The sequence below is a fragment of the Clytia hemisphaerica genome, unplaced genomic scaffold (genome assembly GCF_902728285.1).
Source record: "Clytia hemisphaerica strain Z4C2 unplaced genomic scaffold, Clytia hemisphaerica genome assembly, whole genome shotgun sequence".
NCBI classification, from domain to species: Eukaryota; Metazoa; Cnidaria; class Hydrozoa; order Leptothecata; family Clytiidae; genus Clytia; species Clytia hemisphaerica.
In genome coordinates this window covers 114,962-140,165 of record NW_027104558.1, presented here as the reverse complement: position 1 = coordinate 140,165, position 25,204 = coordinate 114,962, and the positions used below count along the sequence as shown (strand labels likewise).

General features: G+C 34.4%; 1 protein-coding gene across 7 annotated transcripts in view; it reads left to right on the top strand.

Annotated features, from left to right (window-relative positions):
- The window catches only part of LOC136822980 (AP-3 complex subunit delta-1-like), an 81,984-nt gene that overhangs the window by 34,828 nt on the left and 21,952 nt on the right, over nucleotides 1-25,204 (top strand). For 4 of the 7 annotated variants that reach the window (XM_067079287.1, XM_067079285.1, XM_067079286.1 and 1 more), the window contains exons 5-18: nucleotides 10,712-10,819; nucleotides 11,141-11,206; nucleotides 11,705-11,768; nucleotides 12,263-12,402; nucleotides 13,056-13,129; nucleotides 14,010-14,237; nucleotides 15,938-15,987; nucleotides 16,645-16,722; nucleotides 19,139-19,208; nucleotides 20,185-20,409; nucleotides 21,308-21,538; nucleotides 22,923-23,058; nucleotides 23,745-23,840; nucleotides 24,626-24,677. In XM_067079287.1, the coding sequence (XP_066935388.1) occupies nucleotides 10,712-10,819; nucleotides 11,141-11,206; nucleotides 11,705-11,768; nucleotides 12,263-12,402; nucleotides 13,056-13,129; nucleotides 14,010-14,237; nucleotides 15,938-15,987; nucleotides 16,645-16,722; nucleotides 19,139-19,208; nucleotides 20,185-20,409; nucleotides 21,308-21,538; nucleotides 22,923-23,058; nucleotides 23,745-23,840; nucleotides 24,626-24,677 (1,618 nt within the window). The remainder of the gene's footprint in view (nucleotides 1-10,711; nucleotides 10,820-11,140; nucleotides 11,207-11,704; nucleotides 11,769-12,262; nucleotides 12,403-13,055; nucleotides 13,130-14,009; nucleotides 14,238-15,937; nucleotides 15,988-16,644; nucleotides 16,723-19,138; nucleotides 19,209-20,184; nucleotides 20,410-21,307; nucleotides 21,539-22,922; nucleotides 23,059-23,744; nucleotides 23,841-24,625; nucleotides 24,678-25,204) is intronic. The other 3 variants (XM_067079290.1, XM_067079289.1, XM_067079288.1) reach the window with 1 other exon arrangement.

Here is a 25,204-nt window from a genome sequence, read left to right as displayed (position 1 = left end):
AGAAACACTGCACGTACACATACATTTTCATTCATCTTCAGGAAAGCCTTTATGATGAACTATAAAGTAACGTTCATCTAAAGATGAATCAAATTGTACAGGGAAAATGTTGAACCGAACATCTCAAAGAATGAATTATAGAAACACTGCACGTACACATACATTCATCTTCAGGAAAGCCTTTATGATGAACTATAAAGTAACTTATCTAAAGATGAATCAAATTGTTAAGCATAATGTTGAACACGACATCACAAAGACTGAATTCAAGAAACACTGCAAGACACTTACATTTTCATTCATCTTCAGGAAAGCCTTTATGATGAACTATAAAGTAGCGTCCATCTAAAGATGAATCAAATTATACAGGGAAAATGTTGAACACGACATCACAAAGACTGAATTCAAGAAACACTGCACGTACACATACATTTTCATTTATCTTCAGGAAAGCCTTTATGATGAATATAAAGTAACGTCAATCTAAAGATGAATCAAATTGTAAGCATAATGTTGAACACGACATCACAAAGACTGAATTCAAGAAACACTGCACGTACACATACATTTTCATTCATCTTCAGGAAAGCCTTTATGATGAACTATAAAGTAACGTCCATCTAAAGATGAATCAAATTGTACAGGGAAAATGTTGAACCGAACATCTCAAAGAATTAATCATAGAAACACTGCACGTACACATACATTTTCATTCATCTTCAGGAAAGCCTTTATGATGAACTATAAAGTAACGTCCATCTAAAGATGAATCAAATTGTAAGCATAATGTTGAACACGACATCACAAAGACTGAATTCAAGAAACACTGCACGTACACATACATTTTCATTCATCTTCAGGAAAGCCTTTATGATGAACTATAAAGTTATGTCCATCTAAAGATGAATCAAATTGTACAGGGAAAATGTTGAACCGAACATCTCAAAGAATTAATCATAGAAACACTGCACGTACACATACATTTTCATTCATCTTCAGGAAAGCCTTTATGATGAACTATAAAGTAGCTCATCCTAAAGATGAATCAAATTGCAAGCATAATGTTGAACACCACATCACAATTAGACTGAATTCAAGAAATACGACACAGCTTAATTCAACTTTAAGGAAGCCTTTATAATGAACTATAAAGTAGCTTGTCCAAAGATGAACCAAATTGTACAGGGAAAATGTTGAACCGAACATCTCAAAGAATTAATCATAGAAACACTGCATGATGAACTATAAAGTAACGTCCATCTAAAGATGAATCAAATTGTACAGGGAAAACGTTGAACACACATCACAAAGACTGAATTATAGAAACACTGCACGTACACATACATTTTCATTCATCTTCAGGAAAGCCTTTATGATGAACTATAAAGTAACGTCCATCCAAAGATGAACCAAATTTTATAGAAAACGTTAAACATGACATCACAATTAGACTGAGTTCAAAAAATGCGATACAACTTCGTTCATCTTTATACAAGGAAGCCTTTATGATGAACTATAAAGTAGCTTATCTAAAGATGAATCAAATTGTAGGGATCACGTTGAACACTACATCACAAAGACTGAATTCAAGAAATGCGATACAACTTCGTTCATCTTTATACAAGATAGCCTTTATAATGAACTATAGAGTATCTTATCTAAAGATGAACCAAATTGTAGGGATAATGTTGAACACTACATCACAAAGACTGAATTCAAGAAGTACTATAAAATTTCGTTCATCCTTATATACAACCCTTTATGATGAACTATAAAGTAGTTTATCTAAAGATGAACCAAATTGTACAGGGAAAATGTTGGACACGACATCGCAAAGACTGAATTATAGAAAAACAATACACTTTTTTCATCGTTTAACAACCACGATTTTAGAATGAACTAAACTCAAGTTTATCCTAAAACTAAGGCTACGCTTGTGTTATTTCAGGAGGCTGAATTATATTGCAAGCGTGCGAGAAATTATGAAATGCAACACGTTTAAAAATTCTTTTGCGATCCGATCCTTCTGCAACACAATAAAAACATCGCAGAGAAAGTCAGTTGAACTGATTTTCTTGTCAGCGCTTGCAATTTTTCCTTCTAATTGTATCTTTTTGACATTGCGAAATCGAACGTTTGACATTTAATATCTTTCCAATAATTCTTTAAATAAGAAATAGATTTATCTAAAATGCACCACGTGAGACAAAATGACAAATAAACAAAAGCTATTCGTCGGATAAGAACTACTTCGGATATCGTTGTAAGTGATCCATATACAAATGCATTCGTTTGGTGGTCTCTCCAAGATAGATTGTAGACAGCATGGAGCATCTTGATATAAACCCGTCAATGTTTTGTTTTTGTGACATTCAGTGACCATGATTCAGAACTATAGGGGAGGATGTTTTCAACACTGGCTTTAAAAACTTACAGCTTTTTTTGCAGCTGATGACCTCTTTATTGCTAGCAAACTCGTAAAAAAAATGATGATCAATTTGGCTAGATGTCCCTTATGCATGATTTTTGAGTTTTGCCCGAGTTTTGCCTGCTGTAATTAATTATTTAATTGAATGTGAGCTCGCCAGCTTACTGATCAGACCATGCAATGCCATTTGATTCATCCGAAGAAAGATCAAGTTTACAGAAATATAAACGAAACCAATCAAGATGATGAATCAAATGAAACTGATCGAAAGTTGGACCTAGACCCAAGAGGACAAAAAATCCGCACAGATCAGGATTTACAGAAACCTATCACAATATTGCAAACCATGAAAAAAGCAAGTTTTTGAAATTACAATGCAATTTCATTCATCTTTGAAAAAAAGTTCCATTGTTTAAAATCAAACTAAACAAAGATTTTTTCAAGATCAATCGAACCACACAGCTATCAAGACAAACAATGCTGCCATTAAAGCGATCAAAGTTTAGAAATCCAATTCAATTTCAGTCAATTTTGAAGAAACTTGTTATTATTTAAATCAACTAAGAAATGAAGGTCTTTCACTAAAACCATCACGTTAACCATCAAGTTAAAGATCTGGTTGCCTAGCATTTTCATTAATTTCCCTCAATAAAAACCATTTTGATGATTTACAAACAAATTATTTACTGTCACAAAAGAGTTGAGGTCAGTAGAACTAAACTTCATTTCACTCGATAAACAATATTTTTAGATTTACAAACAATTCATTGTCACGAAAGACTTGAGTTCAGTAGAACTGAACTTCAAAATCTTCCGAACATAAATCAAATTGTATCTGTAACAAAATAATGAAATTTAAAGAATCGTCATTCATTTTCATTCATTTCTCATCATGATAAAACTCTTTCGAGGATTTGCAATCGATTTTATTCACTGTCAGAAAATAATCGATTTCAGTACACCATAACTCCAAAAACGTCAGAAGATAAATCAAATTATATCAGGATCAAGATTAGGAGCTCTTGCGTTACAATCTCATTTGATTCATCAAAAGATAAGTCAGCGCTTACAGAAATGTAAACGATATCAATCAGATGAAGAATCAAATGAAATTGATTGAAAGTCCAAACTCCCTTTACCGGCCAAATGGAAAAATAACTTATGTCCACAAAATAAAAGTGTAACAAAATAACAAAGTTTAAATAATTGCCATGCATTTTCATTCATTTCACTCGATAAACAACATTTTGAAGATTTACAAACAATTTATTCATTGTCAGAAAAGACTGGAGTTCAGTAGAACTAAAATCCAAAATCGTCCGAACATAAATCAAATTGTATCTGTAACAAAATAACCAAGTTTCAAGATTTGACATGCATTTTCATGCATTTTCCTCAATAAAAACCATTTTGAAGATTTACGGCAAACAAATTATTTATTGTCACAAAAGAGTTGATTTCAGTAGAACTAAACTCCAAAATCGTCAGAACATAAATCAAATTGTATCTGTAACATAATAACCAAGTTTCAAGACTTGACATCCATTTTCATTCATTTTCCTCAATAAAAACCATTTTGAAGATTTACAACAAATTATTTATTGCCACAAAAGAGTTGAGGTCAGTAGAACTAAACTTCGAAATCGTCCGAACATAAATCAAATTGTATCTGTAACAAAATAACCAAGTTTAAAGAATTGCCATGCATTTTCATTCATTTTCCTCAATAAAAACCATTTTGAATATTTACAAACAATTTATTTATTGTCAGGAAAGACTTGATTTCAGTAGAACTAAACTCCAAGTTCTTCCGAACATAAATCAAATTGTATCAGTAACAAAATGGCCAAGCTCAATTACAATGTCATTTGAATTTTCTTTAGATCGCGATTTCAGCTTACAGAAACATAAGCGCAAATCTACCACAAAAAGAATCAAATGATATTGATCGAAAGTTGGAACTAGTTTAAACTCTCTTTGCCATGGAATAGGTACCGTGAAGAAAAACTGATTTCTGACCACACAAAACCAGAGCAACCTCAATGTAATGTCATTCATCTAATCTGACATCCCCGTGGATCTAATAAACTGATATCTCCAAATTGATAAAAATTGTCATTCTCCTTTATTGAACACTATCCATTTTCTTGGTTGCGCTCTCAGTGTGTGGAACTGGGAAAAGTCTCAAATATAAATTGCTATTGACTAGCTTATTTAGCTCACTGACAAGCTCAAATGCAATGTCATTTGATTCATCACAAGAAAGCCAGGTTTACAAAAATTTAAACGAGACCAAACTGGTGAAGAATCAAATGATATTGATTGAAAGTTGGACCTAAGCCAAATTCCCTTTATCATAAGAACAACCGCTAGAAAAACTTACTTTAGGCCACCCTCAACCATAGGAACCACAATACGATTTCAATTCATTTGTTGAAATACCTGTTTAGTAGAACGCTATTGCAGAAGCTTGTCTGAAAGATGAATCAAATTGTATTACAGACTTTGAACTTTCCAAATTGATAAGTTTTGCCAGTTACCTTTATTGAACTAAACAATTTATTTATTTTCAGAAAACATTGATACCCAGTAGAACTTAATTCCTAATTCTTCTGAAAATGAATCAAATTGTATATGGATCAAAATTATGAGCTCACTGACAAGCCCAAATGCAATATCATTTGATGCAACACAAATTAGATTAGTGTTTAAAGAAATGTAATCTGATGAAGAAACAAATGATATCGATTGAAAGTTGGTCCTGGTACCAAGGTAACAAAAAAACCCCGCAATGATCAGGGTATACAGAAACATATCACAATATTCTAAACCATGAAAGCAAGTTTTAAAAATTACAATGCAATTTTATTCATCTTCAGTAACACTTTGACTTCAGGGGAACTAGTCACAAGCTTACCTGGAGGTGAATCAAATTGTATTAAGCGACTGAATTAACATGCAAACTACTTCAATTTAAGTGAAGTGCAAAAGTGAATGAAACGAGCTTTTCCATCATCTTTTTCGAGAAATAAATGCAGTTTTGGAATATAATAGAAATCTTGTATGGACTTAATGATGCATTAAAAATAATGGTTTGAAAACGCATTCATAGATGTTTGCAAAGTTATTCAATGCTACTTCATTCGTCTGAAACAAAGGCTTGCGCTTAGAATTAAATGCAAACAATCAGCTTCAGACTGAATGAAATTGTACTTAGTACTTCTGTAAGAAATAACTAGCCTTTGACCCACATTGACTCCTTTGGTAAGAAATAAAAGTGTGACATCAAAACAATTAATACTAATTGTTATTTTGTCACACTTTTGTTTCACACCAAAGTATGCACGTCGGTTAAGCTGTAGCTGGACATACTAAAAGCCCTTTGGATGTTGAAGTTGGCTTTAAAGCACGATCAAATATTAAAAAAAGGAATCTCTTCAAAGTATGACTCTAGCCCTCCCCCGGGTGTCTCATTTCTTAACCATATTTGGATTGTGTAGTGTCCCCGCCCGATCGTTAAATACATTCGAAAACATCTAAAACAAAAGAAAAGAGAAAAACAGGGTCGGGCAAGCCTGGACAGAAATTAGAATTACTAAATGTAGATGGGCTTTAGATAACAAAGGCTGAATAAAGTCTAAACCAGGCTCTATCCGATATGTCAATCAAAACAAATTTATCGAAAACAAAAACATTGCTTGCGAAAACGAAAGTGACGCAAAGACAGAAAACAAACAGACATACAGACTACGGCTATTACTATATAGACTAAAACTTTTGGCATCAAATGAATAGGATTGTGTTTTGTTCACTAGAGAATAAACTACCCGTTGGCTTATTTTGGTGTGAAACAAGAGTGTGACAAAATAATCAAGTTTAAAGACTTGACATACATTTTCATGTATTTCAATCGATAAGACTACTTTGAAGGTTTACAAACAATTTTATTCATTTTCAGAAAAGAATTGAGTTCAGTAGACCTAAACTTCAAAATGTTCCGAAAATAAATCAAATTGTACCTGAATAATAGATGACACCACTGACTCATTACTGACACGCTCAATTACAAAATCACTTGATTCGTCTTTAGATGGGTTAAAGCTTACAAAATTATCAGCTTGATCAATCTGAAAAAGAATCAGATGATATTGATCGGACGATGGATCTAACACAATATACCCTTTACCATGTGATAGATGTCATGGAAGGAATTATTTCAAGCGACATAAAAGAGTAGGAACCACAATACAATTTCATTAATCAATAACAGTTCTGTATAGTACAACACTATTGCGGAAACTTGTCCTTAGATGAATCAAATTATATTTCAAATTCTAAGCTTTCCAAATTGATAAAAATTGTCAGTCACCTTTATTGAACTATATCTTAGTAGAAATATAACTTTTTTGAAGATTTACAAACAATTTATTCATTTTCAGAAAAAATCAACACTCAGTAGAAATGAACTCCCAATTCTTCTAAAAATAAATCAAATTGTATCTGGATAAAATTACGAGCTTCCTGACTGATTACTGACAAGCTCAAATGCTATGTCATTTGATTCATCACAAGAATAGTCAAGTTTACAGAAATATAAACGAAACTAATCAAGATGAGGAATCAAATGGTATTGATTAAAAAAACTAGTCCAAACTCCATGTACTGTAGAACTGGACCCATGAGAAAAAAAGACTTAAACATTAGGAACCACAATACAATTTCAATTCATCTGTTGAAATCTCAGTCTTGCAGAATACTATTGCAGAAACTTGTCCTAAGATGAATCAAATTGTATTTCAGGATCTAATAAATTGAGCTCCCTATAAAAATTGATAAAAATTATTATTTGCCTTTATTGAACACTGTCGATTTTCTTGGTTGCGCATCATGTATTGAACCGGGAAAAGTCTCAAATATAAATTGCTATTGACTAGCTTTCTGGCCTCAGTGACTAGCTGAAATGCAATTTAATTTGATTGATCACAAAAAAGATCATGTTTACAGAAATATAAACGCAATCAATCTGATGAAGAATCAATTGATAATAAATCTTCTGAGAATAAATCAAATTATATTAAGATATTGATTTTAACAACAAGAAAACGACTTAAATTTAAGAAATTCGTTGCAATTTCATTCATCTTTGAAAAAAGTTATTTTGTTTAAAATCAAACTGATTTTTTCAAGATGAATCGAACCGCACAAAGCAGCTATCAAAACGATCAATGGCAAGAAATCCAATGCAATTTCAGTCAATTTTGAAGAAACATATTATTTAAGTCAACTAAAAAATGAAGCTCTTTCACAAAACCAACACGACAACTAACAAAATAATCAAGTTAAAGATCTGGTTGCTTTGCATTTTCATTCATTTCACTCGATAAAAACCATTTTGAAGTTTTACAAACAATTTATTTTATTGTCACAAAAGACTTGAGTTCAGTAGAACTAAACTTCAAATTCTTCTGAAAATAAATCAATCGTGTCTGGATCAATATTATGAGCTCACTGACAAGTTCAAATGTAATACCACTTGATTCGTCTTTAGATGGGTTAAAGCTTACAAAAATATAAGCATGATCAATCTGAAAAAGAATCAGATGGTATTGATCGAAATTTGGACATGCCATTGAATTACATAGGACAATCGCTACGAAAAACCAAGCACAATACATTTTTAATTCATCTGGTGACATCCCATATAGGAGAACACTATTGTGTCCTTAGATGAATCAAATTATATTTCAAATTCTAAGCTTTGCAAATTGATAAGAATTACCAGTTACTTTTATTGAACTAAACAATTCATTCATTTTCAGAAAAAATTGAAACTCAGTAGAACTAAGCTCCCAATTCATCTAACAATAAATCTATTATTTATATCTTGATCAATATTATGAGCTCGCTGGCAAGCTCAAATACAATGTCATTTGATTCATGACAAGAATAGTCAAGTTTACAGAAATATAAACGAAACTAATCAAGATGAGGAATCAAATGGTATTGATTAAAAAAAACTAGTCCAAACTCCATGTACTGTAGAACTGGACCCATGAGAAAAAAAGACTTAAACATTAGGAACCACAATACAATTTCATTAATCAATAACAGTTCTGTATAGTACAACACTATTGCGGAAACTTGTCCTTAGATGAATCAAATTATATTTCAAATTCTAAGCTTTGCAAATTGATAAGAATTACCAGTTACTTTTATTGAACTAAACAATTTGTTCATTTTCAGAAAAAATTGAAACTCAGTAGAACTAAGCTCCCAATTCATCTAACAATAAATCAATTATTTATATCTGGATCAATATTATGAGCTCGCTGGCAAACTCAAATACAATGTCATTTGATTCATCACAAGATAGGTCAGCGCTTACAGAAACGGAAACCAATCATACGAAGAATCAAATGGTATTGATCGAAAGTTGGAACAAATCCAAACTCCCTGTACAGACCAAATGAAAAAAAGAACTGCTTCAGACCACACAAAGTTTATTTAGTTCCCTAAGTTAAGAGAAATCTATTTGTACTGGAATAGAGTGTGTAAGGATTTTTTGAGTTTTTCTCAAAGTAATCCAATGCATTTTCATTCATCCAAAGCGCAACCTTAAGTTTCAAAATAAATCGAAATGTATTTAGTTTCTAAGTTAAGAGAAATCTATTTGTACTGGAATAGAGTGTATAATGATTTTTTGAGTTCTTCTTAAAGTAATCCAATGCATTTTCATTCATCTAAATAAAAAGACGGCTCACATTTAGAACTAAGCGCAACTTTCAGCCTTAAGAAGAATTAAAATGTATTCAAGAATCTGTACGGTGATTTACATAATAAAACTTAAAAAGCTGATAGTGAAAGTTCAAGAAGAATCTTTGTTAACTCATAATTCTTTTATCTCTTTTACCTCCAAAAAACTCTTTACCCTATATATTACATATATGGGTTTTGTTTAAGCTCAAACTGCACTTAAACACTGTCATGATCACGAAGAAAAAAGTGCATACACTTTTATTGTACACTCTATTTTCTACAATGTGGAAACCATGCCAGTATAATAGACTAATTCTCTTGAGATTGGTTTCCATGTGATAGCAAGAAAGAGTGCACACTTACAGTGAATGGATTTTAGATTCTACTCACAAAGTAAATAACTAATTAATAGAAACTTCCATGGAAGATAGATCAAATTCAAATTGCTTTCAAAACTTTCTGACACTACGGTTTTGTTCAGTCAGAGACATTAGCTTTAAAAATCAAAAATGAATTCATAAACTACCTACCTCACTGCCATTTGGTTGTTTTATTGTCATCCATTTTTGTTATATTCTCTATTGTTTGCGGTTCCACCACAACTTTTCCGGCAACCGCTGCTGCCGTCTCCGTTGAATCCATTTTGATTTTCGAATGGTTGGATTTCAGAAAAAACATATTCTATTACTTCATAAAAGAAATCGATGCCAGAATAATATTTGACGTCACATAATTTTGTAGTATTAATTATTCATTATGATTGACGTCAAAGAATTAAAGATGGTAACCTCTTAGCTGCATATCCGAAGTTTCGGAAATATCGTTTAAAATTGAACGAAATCGTTGCTATTGTAATACTTAAGCGCAAAGGAAAATAATGCTATCTAAGTTCTGAGAATTTTATATATCAAAGGTTTTAATAGACCGATTCTGCATGATGTCATTTTCACCTAAAATCCGCAATTTTTCTTAGAAATTGCAGAAAGAATATGAGCCGGATGATCAAGTAATACCTTGCTTTATAGATTCAAGGCTTTAAGTCATTCCCGCTCGGACCTGCGCATAGTTTTGTGTTTGTTCTTATTACTAGAATCTACTTCTGGCTGAACTTTGCTTTTTGATAATTCTTTATGATGCTGAGTCCAGTGAAGTAATCGCGCCATCCAGTCTATAAAAAAGCTTTAAGTAGACCCCGGGCTAGTTAGGAACAGGCATCTTTCTTGAGATTTGGTTGAAGATATAGACTGGAGTCGTTTATAATGCGTGTGATAAAGTAATAATACGATTATTGTTACGGGATTTAGTTTGTATAAACTAAAATTGTTCCTTCCATTACTTTTTCTTTTTGCTTTATTTCTACTATGTCTGAATTAGTCGTGTAGCTTGCTAGACTATTGAAGATAGAGCCTGACTGGATTTTGATGAATTTGTTTGTACAAAAAAGCCCCATCATGCGGTAATTTTTTGATAGAAACAGTTCTCTGTGTGGTCAAACTTACTAAGTTGAATTCTCGTCATTCTTTTCAGGACATGAACAGTCAAAACCAATACGATGCGGGTGTGGCCATGGTTGGATTGTCATGTTTCATTTCACCTGATCTGGCACGTGATTTAGCTTCCGACATCATGAACATGGTAAGCCTGACTTCTTAATTTTTGGAATATACAGGCTTTTTTATAAGAACAATTTTATAGCAACACGAGGCTGAAAATTGACCTTAACCTAAAAAACAATTATGAACAATCAGAGCCTTAGATTTGGGCGAACATTTAACTGGGGCATCATTTATTGTTTTGAAGATTTTAAATTTTGAGGTCTGGGGACGAGCTTTTTTGCCAAAACGAAGTTAAAACTCTAGGGCAGCCTGGAAACTTCAAAAATGGAAGGATTTAGCTGAAATTTTTTATTTTTCAAGCTTTTTGTAATATCTTCGACTTTCTAATTCAATTTTATAGATGGTTTCTTCGAGACCTTACATCCGAAAACGCTCCATCTTGCTGATGTACAAAGTCTTCTTAAATGTAAGTACTTTTCAATTATATTGACTCGAGTCTGATTTTCAACAAAATATTTTATATATGAACCTTTGCCTTCTTTAGGCTAAAGGCTTTGAAGCAAAATAAAGCGCCTCCTTAGATCAATACGATCGTAGTGCAGTGGTAAGTCTTATTTACAATACCGTGACCGCGACCGTAGCATGAAGGTAGAGCATCCAGCTACGTTGCGCAAGGTTGTGGGTTCAACCCCCAGCCGGGTCATACCAAAGATTCCCAAAATAGTGCTTGATGCCTCTCTGCTTGATGCTCAGCAATTAAAAGAAGGATCAAGGGTAAGTGGAGTAATCAGGGAGAAAGAGTGGCGCCCTCCCCTTCCTTTGGGTAGACAGCTATCGAAAGAGGAGCCTTCGGGTCGCCTCCGACTGCGGTCGCAGACTTTCTTACTAAATTAAAGTAATAACGTCATAGTTTCACGTTCCGCGCTTGACCAAAGTATGATTTTTTTAATCTCTTTTTTATCAGTTTCCCGAAGCACTGCGACCCGCTTTTCCAAGATTGAAAGAAAAATTGGAAGACGTTGACCCAGGTATGAAAATAATATTAAAGTAGAAATCTGTCATAATCTAAACTGTAAATTTAAATTCGATTAAAACATAAATCATATGAAATGATGTTATCAACTTTTCTCAAGCAAGTTGACCGACGGGTATGTGCGACGGTTAAGGGTTTATCCTGTATGTTTATCAAGATAGCAGAAATGCACGTTAAAGTTCTAAGACTTTTGATAAATGCACTGTTAAAGTGGGAATTTCAGCAAATCCAGGAAAATTGTAAATTTTTGCCCGAAAATTCTGATTTTTTTACTCTAAAAGAAATTTCTAAAAATATTGAAAGTGATTCTTTGCTGCACTGTAAGGGTATTTTTCTAAAAGCCAAATTTTTCGCCGCACATATCGTCAGTTGGTTAACCTCCCCCCTCCCGGGCAGATTTTCGTTTAGGCATAGCCAAACTTTCTGATATTAATTACAAAGCTACTATAAACTAGCTTGGTAAACCATTCACAAATAATCTTATTACAGGAGTTCAATGCGCAGCTGTCAACGTCATTTGTGAGCTAGCTCGAAAAAATCCGAGAAATTATTTGGCGTTGGCGCCTCTCTTCTTTAAACTGATGACCACTTCATCCAATAACTGGATGCTCATCAAAATCATTAAACTGGTAAGCTCGGTCCCAAACTCTCGTAAAGGTTTTTCATGTTTTGCTAAGTTACGTAATTTCCGCCATTATGGACGCAAACGTTCGAATCTGTAGAGGCAATCTCCCTTACGTAAATCGAACTTTCTTTTGCCTCGTTAATGGCGTTACTTAACTAAACAAAACCTCTATACCCACCAGATAATATTTGTGTTGCTCTCAAATACTCAATTTTATTGGCATCTGAGGTTGTCTGTAAATAAACCCGAAATTTCAAAACACGTTGCCGCTCGAGTACAAATTTTGAGAAAATTCTTTTTTCGATTCTCCTTTCCATTTCATAAAAAATAATATTGGGATATTTATTGGAACCACGTCGTTCTTGAAATCTTAACATGTTGTACCATTTTTTTAAAAAGTTCGGTGCTTTATGCCCATTGGAACCACGTGATAATTATTATGCTTTTAATTCACCTTGAGCCAATATTTTATAAAATCTCAGAAATTTTGTTAACACTCGATCCAAAAAGCGTCCAAAAATCTGAGCCTTCATATGCTTATAAAAAAACGTATTTGGCGATACAAAATAAAAGCCGATATTCTTACTTACTCTCTATCCTTTGAATTAAATGAATTAAAGTTTTAGAAATGTATAAAACATGTATCATTTTTAACAGTTTGGTGCTTTGTGCCCATTGGAGCCACGTCTTGGAAAGAAGTTGATGGAACCTCTTACTAGCCTCGTTCACAGGTATTTTTTTGTATTAAATCAACTAAAGATTGTTTTCTACGTTTTGGTTGAGTCTTCTCATCTCATTCACAGGGTATTTCTTTTAATTTTAGATTAAACAAAAACTTATTGCAAAAGTATGAACTTAACACACGTGTAACTACCCAGCTGGCACACAACGTTGTTTCAATGTCCATGTAACGTTCACAACGTCCATATAACGTTAGATGAACGTTGAAACAACGTTGTGTGCCAGCTGGGTAACTGATTGAACTTTATAAAGTAACATTAGACTGTAACGTATCATCGATTAGAGTTTACTCGCCTCTGCAACAAACTTTTTCTGGTCTGCAATTTAAGTTCAGTTCGAAAGTCATTGAGCATTTCGATGACTCGTAAAGTTTTGAATTTGGTGAAAGTTAACCCTTACGTACACGTTTTATACTCAACTTCCAATTATAACACACTTACAAATTGACTCGATGAGAAAAGTAGGGCTCGAAAGAATTTTACTAACAGTTGATCATATTTTACATCAAACACTTACCAATACGCGTACTAACTAATCTTCGAGCCCTACAAGTCATCTAAAATTGCAAACTCTCCATAAAAATATGAGAAAATGCAATGTTGAACAACATCTAATACCACTCAAACATTACACATATAACGCAACTGTCTAGAATTCTTTTGAGCCCTACGTTTTTCAACATCGCCCTAACTTATTCAGGGGGGGGGGTCTTCTGGTTTTTGAGTTATTATAGTGGTACCCCAATGGTCTATATACACAAAATAGCCTATAAACCGCTGCCCAATACTGAAATCAAACATTATCGCTTCATCCTCCATATAGCCTTAAAACGACACTTTTTTCCTCCCAAATAACTTCTCTATCTCATAGATCTTGTTCAGACATAAAGCAACTCCGTAAAGAACGTGAGTTCGCCAAAGCGGCCAAAAGAATTCTAGACAGTTCGTCGCGCGGCCGTGCCAAGAGCAACGGCGACTGTAACGAGGGACCTACTATAATACGACACAGCAACACACAGAACACGAACGCACAGCGTGACACTAACAATAACGCACAGACACTTAACAAAGACAACAAATTCTCGACGACTGGTATCAGGTACTGATTGTCGGACAAACGAGTAAAGTCGGACGGATTAAAAAAGACGTAAAATACACCTTTCTATAGCCTGTACCATCCCGCCCACGAGCTTATCTTTTTCTTCAACGAAGAAGAGTTTGGTACATGCTAACCTATCTGCGAAGCGTTTGGTTTTTGAGAGGGCTGGCAACGAATTTACAATGAAAATGTTTTATCGTGTGACGGCATTTTTAAGTTGCCTCTAAAACAAACTAAGTCAATTCCCACCAAAACTCAATACCATATGCGAGATATCTTCTGCGGTGAAGTGCAAACTATTTTTAGCATTCGAATAACTCATACTGACGTTACCTTCAATATCCTTGAAAGTTTCCTACATTTTTCACAACGGCACTGCTACTCCTCCTTATGTTTTCAATAGGGACCTTAAGCAACTAGGACGGCGGTTGTAGTGAGAACTGTAGCATCCAACAATAACAAATCCCTTTTGGGATCAACATTTGAATCACAAAAAGATTTCATTCTTTTCATATACTTTTCTCATGAGAATACTTAGATTTAATTGGGTAATTACTGGACATTTCAAAATTACAAGGCGACTTCAAAAACATGTTTCGACGTTCTCTCTAAGACGAAGGCGGTAATAAAAATGTACAATAATAATTAATCATTTAAATCACTCGGGAGATAAAAGATTATTTTTCACCAAAGTTTGCTTTTGTTAAAGTCCATTCACGTGCTATTAAACCATAGTAAAATCGAATAAAATTTACCATTAGATTTTAATATTTTCTCCACGTACTCCCTCAAGTCGCCGTCCTAGTTGCTTAAGGTCCCTAATACCGTCATCGAAAGAATTTTCCCAGTATTTTATTGCCAGTCTCCGCAAAAGCTGACCACGCCGTATGGGTTGATAGGTATTTAGACCCAGCTCTCAATCAAAAAGATTACGTAATGCTTCTGACACGTGACTAAACTTCGTTTGTTCGATAACGGTACTTAACGCACATACACGACAACAAAACATTGTATATAGAGGTTTTTCAGGTTTTGCCTAAGTTACGTAACGGTAACTTCCGCCACAATGGAAACAAACATTCGAACTTGTAAAGGCTTGCTTCCATAATGGCGGAATTTTTATGTAAGTTAGTCAACTTAAAAAGCCTCTTCACACGTAATACTAATTGTAACTGTATTCATGATATGCACCACTGCAATGACTTCACGAAATTATGCAACTTTTTTTTTCACCCAATACGGCTCTTTTTTATGGTTTAAGTGACGTATTGGGTTGAAAATTTTAAAAGTTCTCAGGCGACTCTCCAGTGGTGCATATCATGAATAAGGGTACATTATTTTTGGAAAAACTTAAAATCCAAAACTGTACAACAAAGCACATTCGGAAAATAACAATAGAAAAAACCGAATTTTCCGACATCCTTAAAGTACAGTTGACGCTCTCTAATTCGATCTTCAAGGGGAATTGGATTTTCATCGAACAAGTGAGCGTCGTTTATGAGAGTTTCTTCTTGACGGGGATTAAATTTCATCGAATAAGGGAGCCTATCGAATAGTAGAACGTCAAATTAGAGAGTGTCGACTGTATGTGTTCTTTATTTTCGACCCTACCTGTCTGTAGAACCCGTCAAGTTTTTACTAAGAACGCTCTTTTGCTGATTTGCAACTTCTTAAATATTATTGGTGCATTATCTTTCTAGCACGTCAGCCATGTCTTTGCTGTATGAATGCATCAACACCGTGGTTGCCGGTAAGTGAAATCCATTAACTGTCTTTCCCAATTATTTAAAGCTCACTTTACCTTACCAGGTCGTGTTTGTTCTATAAGCGATGTCACATTCTCTCCATTGTTACCGACGTAGTGTTTGGGAAGGTCTTCCTTTAAGCAACCTGCATCATCTCTCAGTTGGTCGATGAAGGTTGTGTTGGCTTTGCCCCGCCCGTGGTCTTTTCCCATGTCCCCATAGTATTACCTCTGAGGATAGTTCATCTTTGCTCCATCAGCAATGAACAGCAGAACGTAGATGCCGAGTTTTAGTCGCTGAGTAGAGAGGTACCTCACCCAGGCAAGAGAGAGCGCTGTCTTAAAATTTACGCAGCATTTTGGAGGGTGGCTTGAATCTAGGGTTTTTTTTTGTTTTTGCATGTTATATCCAATCTATCGTTTATGTATTTTGAAAAACTAAACGGGCCGCGCAACTTATGTAGGAAATAAGTGGCTTATTTTATACAGGAGATTTTTATCTAGAGTTTAGTCTTTCCACTTGAAGCGTTTCAACGACGCACGACTCAAAAAAGTTTCAGTCAAAGCTGTTGTCATTAAAATGACAATAGTATTTCCGTTACCTATTTCAAAAACTGACCACACAACCAAGATCTGATTGGTTTATTTCATCATTATCCTTAGGTTTACCGGACCACCAAGCTTCCATTCAATTGTGTGTTTCCAAGTTGCGTTTGTTGATCGAAGATCCTGATCAAAATTGTATGTATCAATTAAGATCTTTATAATCTGTGATATTTTAATATTTAGCTCAATGCTGAGCGTTTTCTATTTTTTCTATGCCGTTTCACCGTTTTATGGACGCTAAAATGCTCTTATTCATTTTATAAAGCCTGTCTTCTCCGACGAAAAATAAGACCATGTTCGCACGTGACGGTTCCGTTTCGCTCTGAAATGCAATGAAGCCATTCTATTGGTTAGAAGTGACGTAACACTTGAGTGTAACCAATAGAATGGCTGTTTCAAATTATATCCATCACTATCCGGAAAATGCCTTTAAGGATTGCACAGTAAACTCTCGCTAATTCGAAGTCAAACGGGAAGTCTCATTTGTTCAAATCGCCGAAAAATTTGAATTATTGAGAACACTTTTACGAGGGTTTCCCGTTAACAGGGACTGAGAATCAATTCGAATAAAAAAAGTTCGAATTAGCGAGGCAAGAGTCAACTTTTTTCCATTCCTTTGCTTGTAGTAATGTATACTGATATTTTTTGGACCTACCGGGAGGTCCTTTAATTTGACCGTTGTCCGTTCGTCTGTTACAAGCTTTTCTCGGGATTGGCTCATTAGTTTTTTTTAATTTTTTGCACAGTGATACAAAATGGCAATGCCTGAAAAGTGACGGAGCCCGATTTTTGAAAAAAAAATTTGGGGGGCAAATTTGGGCCAAAAACTACCTAAAAATAAGGTTTTTTGGACTTGGTGCAAAATTGCTTCATTAGTTTTTCCTGATTTTTGGCAGAAAGATAGAGTGCAAGGTACCCTAAAATGTGGCTGAAGTAATTTTTCTCGGAAAATTTTTTTTCGTCGTCAAATACGGATTTTCGCAAATTTGGGCCAAAAACTACAATCAAGGTCATAATATTTGAGAAAAAAGGGAAATCCACCGGGAAGTTTTTGAACCACAATCGATTTGTAAGTGCTCTAAAGTAGGTTGGAAGGGTAGAGTTTTAACTCTGAGTTTTAACATGAGACTTAAGACTTAGGACCTTAGGATCTGAGGATCCAAAAGTTCAAAAATAGTCCAATAAGACTCGGAATATAGCCTGGAAGTCTGCCAACCCCTCCCAAATTGAAATATTCGATTAAATTAAAAAGATAGCCAAAAATCGACTTTCTCGCCAGAACTTTAAATCTTGAAAAACGTTAAAATAGCCAAAATTCTCAATATATTATGACCTTGATTGTACCTAAAAATAAGGTTTTTTGGATTTGGTGCAAAATTGCTTCATTAGTTTTTCCTGATTTTTGGCAGAAAGATAGAGTGCAAGGTACCCTAAAATGTGGCTGAAGTAATTTTTCTCGGAAAATTTTTTTTCGTCGTAAAATACGGATTTTCGCTTTTTTGGGGAAATTCCCTTTTACCATTTTCCTGTTAGCAGCTTTTCTCGGGATTGGCTCATTATTTTTTTTAATTTTTTGCACAATGATACAAAATAGCAATGGCTGAAAAGTGACGGAGCCCGATTTTTGAAAAAAAAATTGGGGGGCAAATTTGGGCCAAAAACTATCTAAAAATAAGGTTTTTTGGACTTGGTGCAAAATTGCTTCATTAGTTTTTCCTGATTTTTGGCAGAAAGATAGAGTGCAAGGTACCCTAAAATGTGGCTGAAGTAATTTTTCTCGGAAAATTTTTTTTCGTCGTAAAAATACGGATTTTTTCGCTTTTTTTTGGGGAAATTCCCTTTTACCATTTTCCTGTTAGCAACTTTTCTCGGGATTGGCTCATTAGTTTTTTTTTTTTTATTTTTTGCACAATGATACAAAATAGCAATGCCTGAAAAGTGACGGAGCCCGATTTTTGAAAAAAAAATTTGGGGGGCAAATTTGGGCCAAAAACTACCTAAAAATAAGGTTTTTTGGAATTTATGCAAAATTGCTTCATTAGTTTTTCTTGATTTTTGGCAGAAAGATAGAGTGCAAGGTACCCTAAAATGTGGCTGAAGTAATTTTTCTCGGAAAATTCTTTTTCGATCGTCGTAAAGTACGGATTTTCGTTTTTTTGGGGAAATTCCCTTTTACCATTTTCCTGTTAGCAGCTTTTCTCGGGATTGGCTCATTAGTTTTTTTTAATTTTTTGCACAATGATACAAAATAGCAATGCCTAAAAGTGACGGAGCCCGATTTTTGAAAAAAAATTTTGGGGGGCAATTTGGGCCAAAAACTACCTAAAAAAAGGTTTTTTGGACTTTGTGCAAAATTGCTTCATTAGTTTTTCCTGATTTTTGGCAGAAAGATAGAGTGCAAGGCACCCTAAAATGTGTCTGAAGTAATTTTTCTCGGAAAATTTTTTTTCGTCATAAAATTTTCAAAAAAAGACGACCAAGTTACACAATGATAAAAGAAAATAAATCAGACGTTTTTGCATTCTAAAACTTATTGTGTTTATTTTTCTAGTGAAATATCTTGGTCTTTTGTTGTTGAACAAGATTTTACAAACACAACCTAAGCTCGTCCTTGGACACCGGTGAGTTTTGTGGGGGTTTTTCCACCAAAAGAACCAGAGGTGCTCACATACTACCAAAATTATGGTTTTGCTGAGTTATTACCAAAGAAATTTTCTTTCCTCTCTGTAGGTAAAATATTAAGAAGAAAAAGTGGCGGCCTCCCCCTAACTTGAAAGAGGAGCGTCTGCGGGCGCAGACTTATTATTATAAAAAGTAAAATTAATGGTAGAAAAAATTATCAATTCTTCAAAAAATCCCTTGCAGCGTAAACTTTCCTTAAAACTCCTAGGATGGGACTCAAGGATTTCTTCATTTCCAGTCTTATGGCAAATACGCTACACAATATATTGTCAGGCACATTATTTCGTACATTACGGTCCGCAAACAATATTGTTGAATATTGTTTGTCAATCAGTCAAGAACACCTTCAAATTAGCCAATCATAGGCTGGTTAGCCTATCATAGGCTGATTAGCCTTATTTAGACTATTTTATAATATATGCTATTTAGCCGAAAATCGATAAAAACCTCGATTTCTGACGAAATATAAATAGTCGCGTCTTCTCTAAGTAATGCATGGTTTCTCATTGTCAGAGAAATGTTCATGACAAATTTTGACTTTGGGTCAATTTTGGTATAGGAAATATTTCACTTTTTGGTACTGCGCATGCGCAGGGTAAGAAAATCGGGCTTTTTGAAAGAAAAAAAATTTTTTAACAAACATGGCACGGCACTTCATTATCAGAAAATTAGCCTATAATCGGTTAGTTAGCCGATGGATACTAAATTTATTCATATTTCTGTTGCCAAAATTGAATGTTATATCAGTTTAAGTAAAAAAGATTCTTTTGGCTTTGGGCAACGTATTTTGTCACCATCCTCAAGAGTAATCAGCCTATGATAGGCTAATTTGAAGGTGTTCTTGACTCTCAATATATTGTGTAGTCTAAGTAGACCAAATACGCTACTACGCAAATACGCTACTTCTCTTTTCAGTGATTTAATTATGCAATGTTTGGATGATCGTGATGAATCAATCCGTTACCGCGCGCTCGATTTGATCGCTGGTATGATCTCAAAGAAAACACTCGTCGACATAGTCAAGAAACTGATGTTCCACATGGAAAAAGCCGAGGGAACAGGCTATCGTGATGAATTGTTGAGTAAGATTATCACGATTTGCAGCCAGTCTAACTATCAATATGTCACCAATTTTGAATGGTAAGATTTGAACTGTTTTATTCAGTAATTTTTCAATTCATGATATGCACCACTGGAGTAACTTCTAATAACTTTTAAAATTTTCCACCCAATACGTCACTTAAACAATAGAAAAAGTGACGTATTGGGTGGAATAAAAACAGAAAAGTTGCATAATTTCGTGCCGGGAGTGGTGCATATCATGAATTAGTGGACACTTCTCAATACAGCTGACGATTCGATAAAGGTGAAACTTGAAGTACTATCATATAGACCTTTTCATAAATTACGTCACGAAAATCAATTGCCTCGTATTCAAACAATTTCCATGGTGGAATTTAAATGATTTTTTATGAATAGAAAGTAGTTTGAATGAAATCCGCTGGTAGTTAATCATCATGGCAATCATTTCAAAACGAGGCTAGTGATGTTCGTAACTTAATTTATGAAAAGGCCTATTCAAATTGTTTTTTTCTTGCGCACACTTCTCAATTTAGCCAACTCTCTATAATTCGAACCTTTCTGTAATTCGATGTTTGTTCCTATTCGACCGGAAAGTTGTAAAATACTCTTCGTAATCCGAATCTTTCGATAAAATTCTTGGCCCTGGAAGATCAACTCTCGTTTAACAATTTGATTCCTTTTCAACAAATCAAACAGCTTTCAAAACAGTGTCCAAATTGCGACACCTGTGTAACTGCCTATGAAAGTCTACTTCCTTCATGGTACTTTTGATCCTGAATGCTGTATGTAGTAGTAGTACCACTAAATCTCTCAGTTGAGATACTTTTCGTAGAGTGTCTTCAACTAACTCTCGCTTATTCGAATTCGAACGGAAAGTCTAATTTGAATTCGAATTACAGAGAGATTCGAGGTAAATAGGCAATAACATCATCGTGTGTATTTCTTTCTTTTCTAGGTACATCGATACCTTAGTTCAACTCAGCGCCGTTGATGGCACACAGTATGGGAAGCTGATTGCCAACCAAATGTTAGACGTTACCATCCGTGTCAAAGCTATCCGGAAATATGCTGTGCCAACTTTCTCCGCCTTACTTGCAAAGCCTTCACTGTTGACAAGTTTGAGCGAGAAGCATACATCTTGTGAAGTTCTCTTTGCTTCTGCTTGGGTCGCTGGTGAATTCACTGAGTAAGTATTTCTACAGCTGGCACGCAACGTTCACCTAACGTTGTATGGACGTTGGGAATTTTTTTTTTTATTTTCCAATTTATTTAACGTTGGTCTGACATAGTTATAATTAAATACTAATTAATACCAACTATATAGAATACAATAATATAGTATAGAATGATAAATTAAAAAAAAAAAAAAAAAAAAAATTATGTACATATTTTACAAAGACAAATATTTTTAAGATTTAATTTTTCTTTCAGTGAGGATTTAAAAGATTCAATAGAGGATTTGAGCTTAATATTTTCAGGAATTTGATTCCATAGCAGGCTTCCTCGAAATAAAAAGGATTGAGTTCCAAAACGAACAGAGCTTGCCTGAGGTATTGACATTAAGATTTTGTTTCGGAAGTTGAATTTGATTTTCTTTGTTACGTAAATTTGTTGCATGAACTTTGGATTCAATTTGTTCTCAGATTATAAACCTCACATAGTAAAAAGCAAAGATGAATTTCATGCACAGTTTTACATTCGGCGTTTTGCAACAATACTTCATAATCATTTCTAAAATCACAGAGTAATATTCTTAAAGCCCTTTTGTGAACTTTCGTGATTTCTTGGTATGTAGTTTTATTACAAAACATCCAGATTATTGGTGCATAATTAAATATTGACATGATATAAGAGTTGAAAATCAACTTTCGTTGATCAAAAGTTAGATACATACGAATTCTGTTTAAGCTCCATACTCTTGATCTGGCTTTAGAACAAAGTTGGTTGATATGAATATCAAAAGAAAGATTATTGTCAATGGTGATACCAAGGAGCTCAACAGAGTTCGTAGATTTGATAGTTATATTTCTAACAGTAATTTCTACAGGAACATTTCGATTTCCTAAAACCAGCATTTGAAACTTTCCGGGATTTGCGGCAAGGTAGTTGTTTGAAAACCAATCTAAGATTGCTTTCTGGGAACATTAGATAAACGTTTAAACAACGTTGTGTGCCAGTGTGGTTATAACACTTTTAACCCACCTACTCTGATCTATGTTTATTCCGATTCTTGAACCATGAACTCTGATATCTTATATGTTAGAGATGTTCAGACACACAACCAAGTCTTGATTTTATTGGTTGTTAGATGTATTTGACAAAACATCTTGCCGAAGTTTTCTCCAAACCCGAGAATTATTTGTTCTCGACATCAAAATCTATTTATCACATTTGCTCGGATAGTCTGAAAACCTCTATTAAAATGCTATCTTTTTCATCATCCCCATTCTCTTTTCAATTTAGCAATTCATCATCCAGCAAAAAAATTATATTCCATTATATGCGTTCAATTTCCCTCCCATGGTGAAGTTGCTTTTTTTAATTTTCTTCTCTCTTCATTTCTCCTTTAGATTCCACACTGATGTTCAAGGAGTTATCAAAGCTCTGTTGAACCCGAAAGTCAGTTCACTACCAGGTCACATCCAATGTGTGTACGTTCAAACTATTGCCAAATTGTTCTCCAAAGTCCTCACTGATAGTGAAATGGTAAGAAGGAGATTTTTCTGTTACCCATACAGATATCTTAGATAAATTCCCGATTGGCGCCGGTAATTTGTTCAATCAACACAAGTAACTAGCGTGGTGCAAAGCGAGGACGCGAGAGATCCGTAGCTCTATCTAGTGTTTTATATAAGATATCTGTGGTTACTCACCTAGGAGGATTTTGATGGTACTTGCATTAAGAAACTTTACTTGAATGGTTTCCAGTCATGTGCTGCACAACTGAGACTGGATGCAGTACGTTGAAAGCTCGTTGGTTATTCAGATAAATTTCATAGAGAATTACTCTCTTGTACCCTATTAAGCGTCCCCCGCTATTTTCCATTTCAAAATTTCCACACAAGTTATTTCGACCCACCATCTCCGCTTATGAAGTTTTGAGATTGAGTACTGTTATGTACACGTAAATTGGTCTAATGTCGACATCCCTCTTCTAATTTCGACATCCTTCTTTAGAGATAAGAATAATAGGAAAGTCGTAATCACTGATGGACTCCTCAACTGATTGCTAAGCAAAGAAAATTAGTTACAATCAGCGATTCCGACTTTCCTTTTATTCCTATCTCTATTTACACCAACTCACGGTACACGAAAACACGTCTCAAGAGTAAACCTTGCGTATATAAAAAATTTGGGCATTTTGATTTTTGATTTGATTACCTCTTCTATAGAATGGAGAAGAAGAGGAGCTAGAGACAGCAGCCAACTTCATCATGGAAGGTCTTGCTTCTTTCACTCAAAGCTCTGACCTCGAAGTGCAAGATAGGGTAAGCGTTCTACACATTTTTTTGTTTACATTTAAACTTGGATTTAGGGGAAAACCACATCGAGTAGTGTTTCCATTAGGGGTATCTAACTTTTCTAAATAATCTGATCAAAGATGGTGGATATACGGTTTACAAAGGTCTTGTAAAAAAAAGCTGCGATGTCCTAGTATTCATGATATGGGCCATTGGAAGGTCTTCTGGCCTTACATCACGGACCCAACAGTTGATTGGGTATAGCTGATTGGTTGTAAGTGACGTAAAATCAGTCAATACGTCATTTACAACCAATCAGCTGTTGAATCCGTGGAAGACATTGTAATGGTGCATATTATGAATTGGCTAAATGTTCACTCGTCTTCGTTATCTTTCTGTGATACTCACGAAAAGATTTCCAACTTGATGTTTAATGCCATTTCTTTCCCAAACGTTCAAAAGCAGTTTTGTTTTTCTTGGAATTTTTTTCTCATCGGAAGACGACCTTAATGTGGACAAGTGTGATAAAAGAAGCCTTGGCCAAGTTTTGTGTTAAGGGCTACTTAGACTACACAATATTAGTGAGCGATATTCGACAATATATTTTCCGAACCGCAATGTACGGAGTAAACAACAGGTGCTCTATTATAAAAAAAGAATTTTCGTTCTGTTTTCGGCGCTAACAATATATTGCGGACACCTTTTCAATATATTGCCGACACAATATATCGTCAATATATTGCCAGCACAATATATCGTCAATATTTGATATTGCAATGAAGTGATATTCATTAACAAACTTTTTATTCTAGTCTTGCTGTGTTCTGCAATTAATCAAACTGGTCATTAAAATGAAGAAAGAAGGTACGATTTAATTTTTTAAGTCCTGATTAGATTATTATACGGTCCGTTTCATCCACATATATCTGACTCTATCTAGTTCGATCCTCTACCAGAGAAAGATTCGGATTACAGAGAGCAATTTAAACCACTTTTCAGCTGAGGGGACTAATATTTTAGTTCGAATTACAGAAAGATTCGAATAATAGAGGTTCGAATTAGAGAGAGTTGAATGTATTCCTTTACACTAACTGCTCGCAGATTTCCTGTGAAAGTGTGCTCAGTTTTTAAATCGACTAGTCCGCCATGTTGTTTTCTATTTTACCTGAGATTTTCGAACGTTCGATTTTCAAAACATTCGAATCGCGCTGTTGACGACCAGAATAGAATACAAGATGGTGGACTAGTCAGCTTTGAAAACTGGACACGCTTTCTTTTATATGGGAATCCCGATCCAGCCACGTAGTTAGAGGTCAGTGGTTCCATCTTTTCATGATCGATCTTTGGGGAACTTTATTTTGCTCTGATTTTCAATTGCAATTTGCAAAACT